Raw genomic sequence first — 12,803 nt, forward strand, 5'->3', positions numbered from 1 at the left:
AATAAAAGATGGATGTCTGGGCATCTACTCAAGTCTTCTATATTCTGTCGTCTGAATGGATGAAATAATGCTTAACCTGAGTCCTTTTTTCTGGTGTAACCATTTTCTCCATGTTTGCTAAGCCTTTAATGCTACTTTATAAGCATTGAGGGTGATGACACATTTTTATTCATTGTCCTAGCTACTTTTTTGTTTTGTTTTAGGCCTTCATTATGAGCTGCTTTAGAGTGTAGTAAATCCATTACATTTTATTTTAGCAACACCTAAATGACAGCCCAGAAAAAAAATATTTTAATACATTTGTATACATACTTTCTTTATATGTGTATTTTAGTGCCTATATATAATGAGCAATAGAAACATACAATGCAGCGCAGAACTCTAAACAATGTCATACATAATGCAGAAGCTGTCAAAATCCATCGTCAGACTGCTTTCATGAAAGGGGGTGTAAGAGAATAATAGAAAGAAATAAGACAGGAAAAGATCACACTATTGAAGCATAAAACCTTTAAAGATGAGGCTTTGTTACAAGGCCTATAAAAAAGTATCAAATTTCTTTTTTATTGGCCATTTTGCCTTTTTAATTACTTTTACAAATCAATCATGATCAATACAATGTAGCTTTTTTTTTTTTTACAAAAATCAAACTCTTTAATGTCCTGCTGAAAACTGATTTCAATAAAATAATGACAATTAAATAAAAACATGGAACAAAAATTGATCGACTTGTAAAAGGACCAAGCAGGGCAAAATGTCCAAGGGAGTGAATTCTGTAGGCAAAGCACAAGAAGAGGAACAGACTGTTTCATTGTTTTTTAAGTGTGTAGTTTGTGCTTTAAAATCTTAATCACTTCTCACAGTTATTCAGTTATTCTCACTTTTACATAAAATGTTTGATTGTTAAAAGTAAGTACTGATTTATTTTTGTGCATTTGTGGACATTGTGATATGTGCAATGTTTCCAAGTTAATGATGACTGTTTTGCAGATTGTTAGAAATAATAAAGAGTCAGTCATGATGTTCCTCTTTATGTTGTCTTTGGACAAATATGCATAGTGTGTTTTTATGTTTGTAGTGTTAATAATTCCAGAAAAGGAAAGGAAAAGCTAGAAGTAAAAGATGTTTCAGAATTAAGTGGTAGTGCAGGGATTCGTAGGCTGAACATTTCTATGCAGTACAAATTATAGATGTTGGTGTTGGAGCCACATGCGATCCATTGCGATCTTTAAGTTCATTGTCTGGAGAACGATAGAAGCATATCTATACTATCTAAATAAAATTAAAAAGATGTAATTATGAATGTCTAGCTTTAGTGAAGTAGTATTTTTACAAAAATCATAGTAATGTGACTGTTGCAGGAGTTGCAACATAATGCAAAGTGTATTCAGTCCTGCATTTAAACTGCAGGTTAACAACACCGTCTATAATAATCCCAGAGGGTTTCATAATCTACTCAGCCTCAACTGTTCCTTGAAATCTGCATCAGCATCTACTTATGCAGTGGCCATGGAAACCGGTTTCAAACCCATTTGCCCCATCATTTTAATAAATGCATGTACGCCCACAGACATCGAAGCTCTCCCCGTATGTGTGCGTAGAAGGCAGGGTGCAACATATTGTACGCTATTTTTGTAAAGCAACAATAAGTAGCGCGATTCTTATTGAAAGTACTGTAAAGATTTGCTTATTTATTGAGATATTACTATGATAAAGAGAAATATTGACTTACCTTACTTGGCCCTTGACTCCAACAGCCTGAATATGCTAATGTACCAAACTGATTTAAATGTCCTTTTCATATAATCTTTTTTACCATTTTCCGTCGATAGCATATAAAATGTGACACTATATTGCCAAATATATTTGCTCAACCATTAAAATATTAATTTCAGTTGTGCTAAGCACTTACACAGCCACAAGCTCCAAGTCATGCTTTGTGAAAGAATGGGATCTCAGGAGCTTAATAATTCCCACTGTAGTGCCATGACAAGATGCAGTGGCTCCAGCTGTTAATTTTTCTTACTACTAAATGTTCGATAATGAACTGTTAGCAGAGGCTAACGTTTCATTAGCCTCTGCTAAGATGTTGCTTGCTTTCTGCGGATGCAGTAGCTGCAGACCTTCAAACTTCAAATGGACTTCAGATAAACAAAAGTTAGTCATGTCAGTCAAAATCAGGTGAGGATAGATCTGTGAATACATTTGGCAATATATTGCATATGCGCCACTGAGCTAGTTTCACTATCTATTGTTGCAGGCACTAGTTTTATCTATATCACACTTGACATATTTTTTTCTGCTCCCTATTCAGATACGCTGTTTAAATATTGTTTTTAAAGTTGTCTATTATTGTTTTGATCCATCTCTGCCAGCTTATTTATTACTTCCTATTTTTTCCCCTCATTTCTCCTCTTCGTCATTACCTACAGAGCTGAAATCCCTCCACCTCCAGACTGGAGCTTGTGTGTGTGTCTTTCTTCTGCATGCACATATTTAGGCCCCAACCTTTTTTCAGCCATGGGAGAAACCCTGTCTGTTTGAGTTATTTCAGAGTTTGTGGTTAAACAAGACCGCCGGAGGAGTTTCTCTGTTGTTCTGTTTTCTCTCATGTCTGTGCTCCTCAGTGAGCTTTGACTCAGCTCAGGGGAATGGCGGAATGGCAAAGCAGCCTAGGATGTCTCTCTTTTTTTTTTTTGTAGGATGTTTTTGTTTCATTGAGCATTCCTGCAGCTCCTCCAAGGGTAGCCAGTAACTATAGACACTCAGTCTTATTCATCACCCTTTTTACATCATTGATGAATGAGTTTTAGTTTATCAGTCAAGACATTTGAGGTTAATCAAATTTTTCTGTTAAAAAAACAATATGGAAGCAGGGTTTCATACAGGTTGGACTATATGCCATGTATTTAGGTTGTCAGGAGGCAAAACATTGTTTGATTGCTTTGATTTTTATTTTTTTTATTTCTTTTTGCTTTTGTTGTATGAAATAAGAGTTGTTGCATTTTCTTTTAAGCTTTAGACATGTTTCTATTCTCCACAGACTGAGTGTGACCTTGAAAAGGGTTTGGAGATGAGAAAGTGGGTCCTGTCTGGGATCTTGGCCACAGAAGAAGCATACCTCAGCCACCTTGAGGCTCTTTTACTGGTGAGTGAAACTGCATTGCACAACATTAGTGTCTGCTTAAGTAAACTCCAGGTTACACCTGGTCAAACCAGCAACAGTGGTCATTTTTCTCTCCTGATGTTGCCAACTTTCAGTCAGTTGTTTCAATTTCAGCACTTCAGACATTTCAACAGGTTTCTGCAAACCAGTGATAAATTACAGGTATTTGAATTGGATAATTCGATTTCCCCCTTCTCATATGTTTCAATATACTGTTGTGTATTTAAGGAGACCTTACACCAGTACAGGGAGAAGGAATCAAAAATTGACTTTTGACTAACTAGCACAATTTTTACACTGGTTTATTCAGCTCTGCTACTTTATTAAATCAGCTGAACTGAATTTCTGTTTGTCTCAGCCAATGAAACCATTGAAGGCAGCTGCTACAACATCCCAGCCTGTTCTCACAGTGGCCCAGATTGAAACCATCTTCTTCAAAGTGCCTGAGCTGTACGAAATCCACAAGGAGTTTTACGACGGACTTTTGCCCCGCGTCCAGCAGTGGAGCCACCACCAGAGGGTCGGAGACCTCTTCCAGAAGCTGGTGAATACAATCTGAGTTCCTATCAAAGGAAAATTAAAGGGTTGGTCTGTTTGTGGTTGTAGTCTGTGTGCAGCTATGACAGCCGCTGGGTCCCTGGGTGTAGCCGCGTGACGTTACCCCTAATCAAAGTGACAACATTGGGCAGCCAGAAAGGTTGACAGCAGTGGAAAAGGACATTTGGGGTTGTACAGTGACATTTATGTTGCCTGGACGCCCTCCCAAAGCAAACCAGCAGAGCTTCAGCGGCTTTACTTACTGTAACATCTCATCAAACAGAAAGATGTCAGAAGCAGAACCGGCCAGTTAAATTTGATAAATCGGCAGTAAAAGCAGATTTGATTTTTCTAGTGATCTTCCTCTTTGTGATTTCAAATTTGCACAAATTAAATCTGGATTGCCTTTACTTCCCCTTTTCCACCCAAAGAGCTGCTCACTCTCTTCTGTCCTGCAGCAATTTCTTCCAAGGATGTCAGGGCCAAATGTACAGTACAGTGGTTCTTTCAATCATTTTCACAGCAGGTCAATTAACTCACAATGAATCATTTGTTAATACTCTGAGAAATACAGCTCCTCTCCCACTGATCTCTCCCTCATGTTCCTCATCTAGTCCCCCCCAGACTGGTTGATACTCTGACGTGCACATGCACACAGGCCACACAGACATGCGCACAGGCCTGCCTCACAATGCCCCCTTTCTGCCTCCGGCAGCTGAGGCCATCACAACGCTGTGTGCTTTTTGTCTTCAAGAAGCTGCTATAAATAGGAGCTGCCTTCACCACACACACGCACAGACACACACACACACCCCCCACACACACACAATCTTATTAATGTATCTCTGAAGACTGCCTTTGGGCTTTGGATGATAAATTTTGATTGAATTTGTATTATTTTCTAGTAGATGGGCACTTGGAAGAAATTAAAATAAATACATTTTCTTTTGCATATTTATTTTCTCTTTTTGGTTGCTTCTGAATTATTTTCAGTGTATGCATTTATTGTTGGTTGAGCTCAATACATTGCTCAATAATTGTTGAGAGTGGTTCACATTTTAGCATGCATTTAGCATGCGTTCCTGTTATTTCAGTTTTATGGGTCCCTTACTGGAAGAACTCTAGTTGTTAACATACAGATCTGGTTTAGATTCAATGCAATGAAACTTCTATGTTTTTCATTTTTAGATTTCCAATAGGATGGCAACAATCACAAACTATGCTTACTTTGACAGATCTGATTGGTACAGATCTGATTGGTATAGTAAAAAGGCATTGGTTCAGATGTCAGAATAACAATGCATTTGTCCTTTACCACACTGGCAAATTAGAAGCCAACTTCAGCTTTTTGTTAGTCCATAGTTTATGATCTGAGCAACCTACAGATAGAGTAAAAAGATATATAACATGATATGTTATTTCAAGTTCAAAAAGAACAAGAATTAGTCATAAAATAATGAGTATCACAGTTGTGATATTATTGTTATTGAACAATGGACACTGTCAACTTTTCTGACCTGCTTGAAGATGAAGCAGATATTTACACATTCGAACTGTTTCTATCTTATTCCCTTTTTCGTAAAACTGTTACACCTCTGCTGTTCTGAGGACAAGGGAAAAGGAAAATTAAAGGGAGTAAAGGAGGTGATGCATGCATTCTCGTGGGGGCGGGGACGTCCGTGAAAGGATGGGAGCCGACAAGCCAAGTAGATTTTTAGGCTGCTGGAACTCTTGATAGAGCTGTCTCACCATGACTCCTAAATCTGCAAAAGCTTAGGAGTCATGAGACATCAGAACAAGGAAGATGAGAGAAGGGATGAAAAGAGGAAAAGGCAGAGCGTCGCTGACAGGCTATGAGAGTGAAGTGTCAGAGAGAATCGTTTGAAGGCTGAAAATAGGGCAAAATCACAGTTGTGATCCACATCCTCCTAAACACACGCCTCAGAGATGGGAATCTGTTAAACTAGTGTTGAATTTGTTTTATCAAAGATGAGTAAAAGAAGATGAAGCTTTTCTTTTTAAACTGTGGCTGTGACAAGCTTTCAGTTTGCTGTTGGTTGTTAGCTTGACTGTATCATAACATTGATCAATAATTCCCTAATATCTCTCGGACAAGCCTTGTCTTTAAATTTAAAATGTCTCTGAATTAAACTTACAGTAAGTGTCTCAGCTGCTACATAGACTTCATCAATCTCCACTATTATTGCCACTTCCGGTAAAAAAAAATTAATAAATGAAAAAATCCTACACAGTTGTTAGTCATTTTAGTCCCTTGCGACTCAATATCTTTGTATTCTTGCTTGTTTTCTCCCTTAAGAAACAAAATCATCCATAATGTGATGCTGAGGGTCATTTTCCCCCCCAAATTCAGCTCATAAAATTTGGAGCTGGAGGCAACAATGTTATTTCACTTAGACCTACAGCTACAACTAGCTGACATGATACATGCTAGTTAGGGCATCTTGCTTGGATTATGCCCCCTGTAATAATAAGCAAGATGAAAGTATTATAGCCTCAATACAGCCAGAAGCGTTAGCTTGTATCTTGATACATTTAGCTGTAGGCGTAATTGAAACATACAGTACCTTTTCCTGTCGAGATGAAACAATGCTTTCTCTCGTCAGAAAATGTTTACAAGACATTTGAGCAGTTTACCAGCCAAAGCTAAAGTCTGCCGTTTTTATGTAATGTCACTCGGCTGTTTTCCTAATGTTGTTCTCTGCAGTAAATTACACAGCGACTCTAACAAATTGCAAATCCCAAACTGAGAAATCCAAACACCGAAGCATGTTTCTTCCATCTCTCAAAACCATTTTCTGCCCGACTCTATGGCTATGATCCATAAGCCTTCACGCTGTCGTATGGGGATGTGGTTGTGGGATATTTGGGCGACCCGTTCCCTCTGCGGTGAAACTGTCACGCTCTGAATTGCCCCTGCAGTAGTGCAGATTGTGTTGCCTGGGGAAAGATTTTGAAAGCAGCACCTTGCTGCTTCTTGCTGCTTTATGGCGCAACAGCATTTTTGCTAAACAGCGTTTTAAATCTGTTTTAACTTGGACATAATATACAGCCTTCAGTTTTGTGGCATATAATTTGAAAGTTGTACAGTTGCAGTAAAAGAGTGCGTGAACTAGTTGCAGATATGAATTTGAAATAATTTTTCTCCAGAGCGGAAAAGTTGTATGATATTGAAAAACAAGAACTTGGTGCTCAAAGAGCAAAAGCTCAAAAATGTTAAAATCCTATTCTCAGTTTTGAATTGCTATTTTTAGATAAACTTACTTGTCAATTATTTTTTGACAAAAGGTTGTGAAACATTTTTCATGTTGCAGTCTTAATAAATATCCAAGCTCTCATTTCTAATTATTGGACAAAATGAAAATAAGTAGGTCTTTTAAGATTAATTTCTAAAAAAGTGCATGAAAGGTCTCAAATGCTGCCACCTGAGATCAGTTTTGCAAGTAAAATTTCCTGTTCGGTATGTTGAGATGGGAAGTGCTTACATGTGTGATAAGCGTTTTAAAGGTGGGGGTGGGCGCATGGGGGTCGATCTTGACAGCTCACACAGGGCCCACCTCCGCTCCACTGTACGCTCTCCTCTCTCTGCTTTTGTTCCGAAGAATTGATCGTCCTTTTGTTCTCCGCTGAGATGAATCTCAGCTCTGGCAGACAAGCGTTTGCTGGAATTTAATTTCGTCATCAAGCTTCCTAAATGTGCTATCATAGCCTCTGTTACAGCACTGGTTAATTATTCCACTCAACACAGACCAGGTCTCACTAGTTGCTATAGCAGCAAGCGTCTAGGACCACCATAGTAAAAATGGGGATGTTTGACCGTCTGTCTTCTTTGCTGGCTGTTTTGTTCGATTATGTATTTCAGATTCTACTAAACTAAACTGTCTTAGCAAGAAATTACTTTGATTATGTATGTTGCTATTTCAGCTTGGCTCTTTTTAAAAAGCAAATTTTGAAAATTTACCAAAAATCTTTTTCCTTTCCCTTTTAATTTTTATGTGCTAACTTTTCCTCTCCTTCTCAGGCCAGCCAGCTTGGAGTGTATCGAGCATTTCTGGACAACTATGAGCTTGCTGTAGAGACAGCGGAGAAGTGCTGCCAGGCCAACTCGCAGTTTGCTGAAATCTCTGAGGTGAGACTGACCACATAAAATAGACAGGTGGTGCTTAGGGAAGTGGTCATCCAAGATGTAACCGATCTGGTATTCTTTTCTCTCTTGGAGCTCCAAGAAAATCCTTTGGTCCGCTTGTTTGGTCTGGACCAAAACCAGACCAAAGGTGCGGTTTGTGTTCACATTGTACTTTTTTGCAAACAGATTGTAATTTGTAAACAAAGCCACACATGTGACAATCATTGCTCCCATTGCACAGAAATGACTGGACCACAACAGAGCACTGAACTGGAAAGTAAACAAACGTGGAAGTCCTGTGTGATGCATTTGTGGTATTAGATCTGCAATGCCAGTTTGTAAGTCAAAGCAGCCATTCAACATGGATTTTGCAATGTGAAAACAGGGTCCCCAAATGTGTGCAAACTGAATGAGACGAGATGCTCTGTTGTTCCCTGTTTGAAGTGACTTAGAAAATATTTTTGTGCTGTTCCACTGAATCAAGTTCCAACAAAACTAACAGAAAACTTCTCTTGATTCATAAACTGGGTTCTTCACTTTATTGTTATAAAGTTTGACTGTTTCAGCTGCTCTTTGCACAGTTCTGTCTGAGCAGCATGCGTAGCGATTCACATGACACAAATGGGAATGAATTACCAACATAGTTTATTTTTATTTATTTATTTTTTACAGCAAATGGACAGAATTTCTCAGTTAGCTTGACCACACTGCTACACATGAGTTGCTCAAAAGCAAACCTAATTGGAAGAATGTATAACTGTGACTACTGAGCAGTCTGGTGACCTTGATGCTCTTGATTCACAACTTCTACCTTTTTTCCCAACCCACGAGGATCTTTCTAGTACATAATTTTTCATCTATGTTTTATGGAGGCCTGCCAGTCAGCATTTAGGTGGGCATCTACATGACGTACATGAAATACATAATGGAAGACTTACTAATGGTCTAAGTAATGATGAATAACTCTGAGCCATTTGAGAATGATAGTAGGGCCAAAAAAAAAATCTGCTGATGGTTGAATAATTAATCTGGAAGTGAATGACTTTTAGTGGTTGAAGAAAAACTACATAACGTTACAATTTTTGTGTTGTTTGTGCCAACTTAATTTTAGATTACTAATTTCTTGTGTTTTTTTTTTTTTTTTATCCCACCAGAACCTGAAGGTGAGGAGCCCTAAAGACTGTAAGGATACAGCCAAGAACTCCCTGGAGGGTCCGTCATATTAAAGTTACTTTAAATCATAAATCTGTTTTGTTGTATATTGCATGCAGAATGAAATTTTCACTCTATTTTTGTCTCATTTTACTTTTAGCTTTACTGTATAAACCTGTGGACCGGGTGACACGCAGCACTTTGGTGCTACATGTAAGCAAAATGACTGGAAGCATGCTTTCTTGAAGTCACAGCTGTCTATCTATTAGAAACTGAGAATTCAAATTGTTGTTTTTTTTTCTAAGATATCTTTTGTTTTTTGATACATTACTCTGTCATCTACTCAAAGGACTTGCTAAACACAGCCCACCAGCCACCCGGACCACCCGCTCCTGCAGGATGCCCTGCGGATCTCCCAGAACTTTCTGTCCAGCATCAACGAGGAGACGACATCAAGGCGCCAGTCTCTAGCTGGGAAGAAGGGAGAGGTGAGTGTTCAGAATGCAAAGCAGTAAACTAGTACTGCTGTTTTTATCCAAAGAAACGAGCTTGGAAGGCAATAGGGAGCTGACTATCCTGTCCAGGGATCCTCTGTCTCATGTTCTGGCCAAGTTGAAGCACAAAACAGGAACCTGAGTATTAGCTAAGGCTTCTCTTTGTTGCTCCAAATCCTCCAGATAGTTTATAGGGGCTCAGCAAAGGCAGTTTCTTACTCAACCTCTTTGATTTAATAGTCATTCTGTTGACATAGAATGTCTTCCTTTATAATTTGAGCATATTGTTTAGGATTAATGTTTTTTTTTTTTGTTCCAAGATTATACCACCTTCATGTTTTCTGCTTGCCCTCAGTATAAATTACTCATACAAAACAGTTGTTTTCCCTTGTGCTGCAAAGTTTTAACTAGAACTTCTGTTTGTGGGCTTGAATCACTGTGGGATGATTTCAGAAATGTTTTCTGGCCTGTCGAGGGACTACTGCTCCAGGATTTCCATTCTGGTACCGCCTGCAGTCTTGATCATAGAAAACCCAGGATGTGCAGATTTCTCTGCCTTCTCTAAATCTTTTCATGCAGTTTTCTCTATTATATGAAATCTCCAAATTCATTACATTTTGCCTTCTTTCTGGGTTTTTGAATCAACTCAATTATTTGTTACATTTCATCAGGAACTCATAATTGGTCCCTTTTCTTTAATAATTTTTTTAAATCTTTGCTATTCTCCATGCTTTACTTTTCCAGGGCCTTATAAAATTAATCAGACCTTTAAAGTTTATACCTTTTTTCACATTTTGTCATCTTACAATCACAAACTTTTGTGTATTTCATACAATTTTTTGTAACACAAAGTTGCATATATTATAAAAGGAGTTAAGTACCGCCTGATCCTGGAGGAAAACCTGTAGAAAGCTGCAGAAGACTCGAGAGGTGAACTTCCAGCAGGACAAAAACACTAAACGTACACCCAGAACTACAGTGGAAGAATTATATCCGTTTATGTATTAGGATGGCCAAGCCAAAGTCTATAGACCCAGCTTGAGAATCTCTGATACGATTTTAAAATAAGTATTAACCGGATGGACCCAAGTACAAATACATAATTCACAAGCTTTTCAGCTCTGACTCACAACAGAACAAACCCTCTGATGAGCAATATTTTTTTATTTTATTTTATTGCGATATTTATTTGCAAAAAATTGTGAAGACTACATATTGTTTATCTTTAACTTAGGTTAAAAACTGAAGGGATTAAAAAAACAACATAAATATCGTAACAGGACAATGGAAATATTAAAGCACTGTGTAGGGATGTCTATTATTTTGCCAATCGTCTGATTGATGACCATGTGCTTTAAAATGACAAAATGAACATTAATGCAGTTTTTTGGCTTATATAGGCTTTCTGTCTTTGTTTGCTCCTGTGGTTGAAATATTCCTTAATATTTTCTTCCATATCCCGTGTTTCCCCAAAGTAAGCCTCTATGTTTTTTAACCTATGTCAGCTAAACTCACCTTCCCATCTTGGGAATGATGACATCACAAACTCAACCTCCAAATGACTTTGAAGTCACCAGCAGATGAGTGCACAGGAGCCACCAATCTGCAGCCTAAAGCAGAGCCCATGTCCTTATATGGTCATAGCAGGGTTGCCTCCATGAGACTGATTCTGTCTGTTTGCTCAGTATCTATCAATCCCCCTTCCAACCCTTCCACCCGTCTTTCGAACCAGCGCACACAGACTTGCCCAACCACCCGCTCCCCCACCAGTTTCTCCCCCCTGGAGATGAGTTGATGCACATGAATGGATGCCTTGATTGATAGCCTTTGCCATACACAGTGCCTTGTAACGTGCCACCAGTCCACACTGACTGGCAGATTTCTCGTTAATTATTTATTAAGGTACATGGGAGGAGGCGAGACGCCGGGGCTCCTCCCCCCGCTCACAGGGGGGTCATTACTGCACCCTTTCCATTCACACACACTTCCCTACTCCTGTTCCATATGTTAGAGAAACATACACACTCACAAACACACACACATTTCCTTTATTATCCCTGCAGGCCTCAGTTTCCATCTCAGTCAGTTCAGGCCCCAACAGCAGTTATCAAATATTTATCATGGATACATGAAAGGAGCTTTCTGAAATCAATGGGCTTCATTATATTACACCTTACAAAAGATAAAGTAAACAATAGGCTGGAGTTGTTGTTGTTGTTTTTGTTGTTGTTGTTTTTTTGTCTCTTGCCACAGAGAAGCTGCTGATTTTCATGTAAAAACTGTGCATTTTAACTTCTACACACATTTTCTTTTTAAATAAAAAAATCAATATTAATTCTCTTTTCTTAGGGTTTAAGTTGCATGTTTAGAGTGTGGAATTTCATTTCTCTCAGTTTCATGTCAAGCTTATTTAATTTGTCAGTGATAAGGAAGTTAGCCAACATGGTAGAAACCACAAGTGTATTTGTGTTATTGGCTAAAAGCTAAACAATTGGAGGAGCACTGAAGGGTAATCATTCCCGCCATGCATAGACACTGAGTCACTTCCAGCTTGGTCAGTGACGGTATGATGAAACCGATGAGTACAGGTGGGCCCCCAGAGGCCCTGGCCCCGCGCCATAAGAGTGGGGGTGGCGGCAAAACAGGAAGCACTTAATTAAAATGCAAATGACGGCTCTCATGTCCTCGCTCTGCTTTGTTTGACTTTTGTATGAAAATAAAAATGCTGAACCAGAAATGCACACAGTCATTTACGCAATTCCCCTTTCCCCGCCCCAGAAAAATGTCCCCCAGCCCGCACGCACACACAAGAACACACACAAAAAACTCACACATGTTCACACGAGTGCAGAGGTGCCCTTTAAAGCTAATGCTCTAAAAATAAACCATCCCATTACTTGTGCATTAGGCTCTTGGTGAGGCTCCTCCAAGAGTTGGTCAATATTTAATCTGTCCATGAGCATTTTTTTTTCTTTTTTTATGCGACGGTCAGCTGCTGGAAAAATGGGTAAAGATGCATTTCTCTTCCTGCCTGTTAAATACTCTGGCATCCTTTTCTCTGTACTGGAGGAATGCAGCAATAGTACCTTCTAAAGTTATTCATACAATTTGAAACTCAGAACAACAGTTTTTAGACTATTTGATAGGACTCTTATATAAAAGATAAACCTAACATTACAGGTAGCTGTGAAGTGGCAGAAAATATCTCAGTTCTGTCCTTTCTTTTAAGTGCACTAACTTTGTTGTTTTTATTTCACTATTTTCCTTGTCTTTAATTCTTTTATTTCTTGTCATTTTGTCCTTCCTTGTA

At 38.6% G+C, this 12,803-nt stretch overlaps 1 protein-coding gene across 1 annotated transcript in view; it reads left to right on the forward strand.

The window, feature by feature from the left end:
- LOC129356353 (breakpoint cluster region protein-like) overlaps nt 1–9,200 on the forward strand; it is a gene marked incomplete at its 3' end in the record, with an annotated part of 48,247 nt that extends 39,047 nt beyond the window's left edge. The window contains 5 exon segments of the mRNA XM_055025946.1: nt 3,044–3,148; nt 3,525–3,710; nt 7,743–7,850; nt 9,002–9,059; nt 9,160–9,200. Coding sequence (XP_054881921.1) covers nt 3,044–3,148; nt 3,525–3,710; nt 7,743–7,850; nt 9,002–9,059; nt 9,160–9,200 — 498 coding nt within the window.
- Between the last annotated feature and the right edge of the window lie 3,603 nt (nt 9,201–12,803).

Source organism: Poeciliopsis prolifica, unplaced genomic scaffold (genome assembly GCF_027474105.1).
Source record: "Poeciliopsis prolifica strain line A6 unplaced genomic scaffold, Auburn_PproV2 SCAFFOLD167, whole genome shotgun sequence".
In the NCBI taxonomy this organism is placed as follows: domain Eukaryota; kingdom Metazoa; phylum Chordata; class Actinopteri; order Cyprinodontiformes; family Poeciliidae; genus Poeciliopsis; species Poeciliopsis prolifica.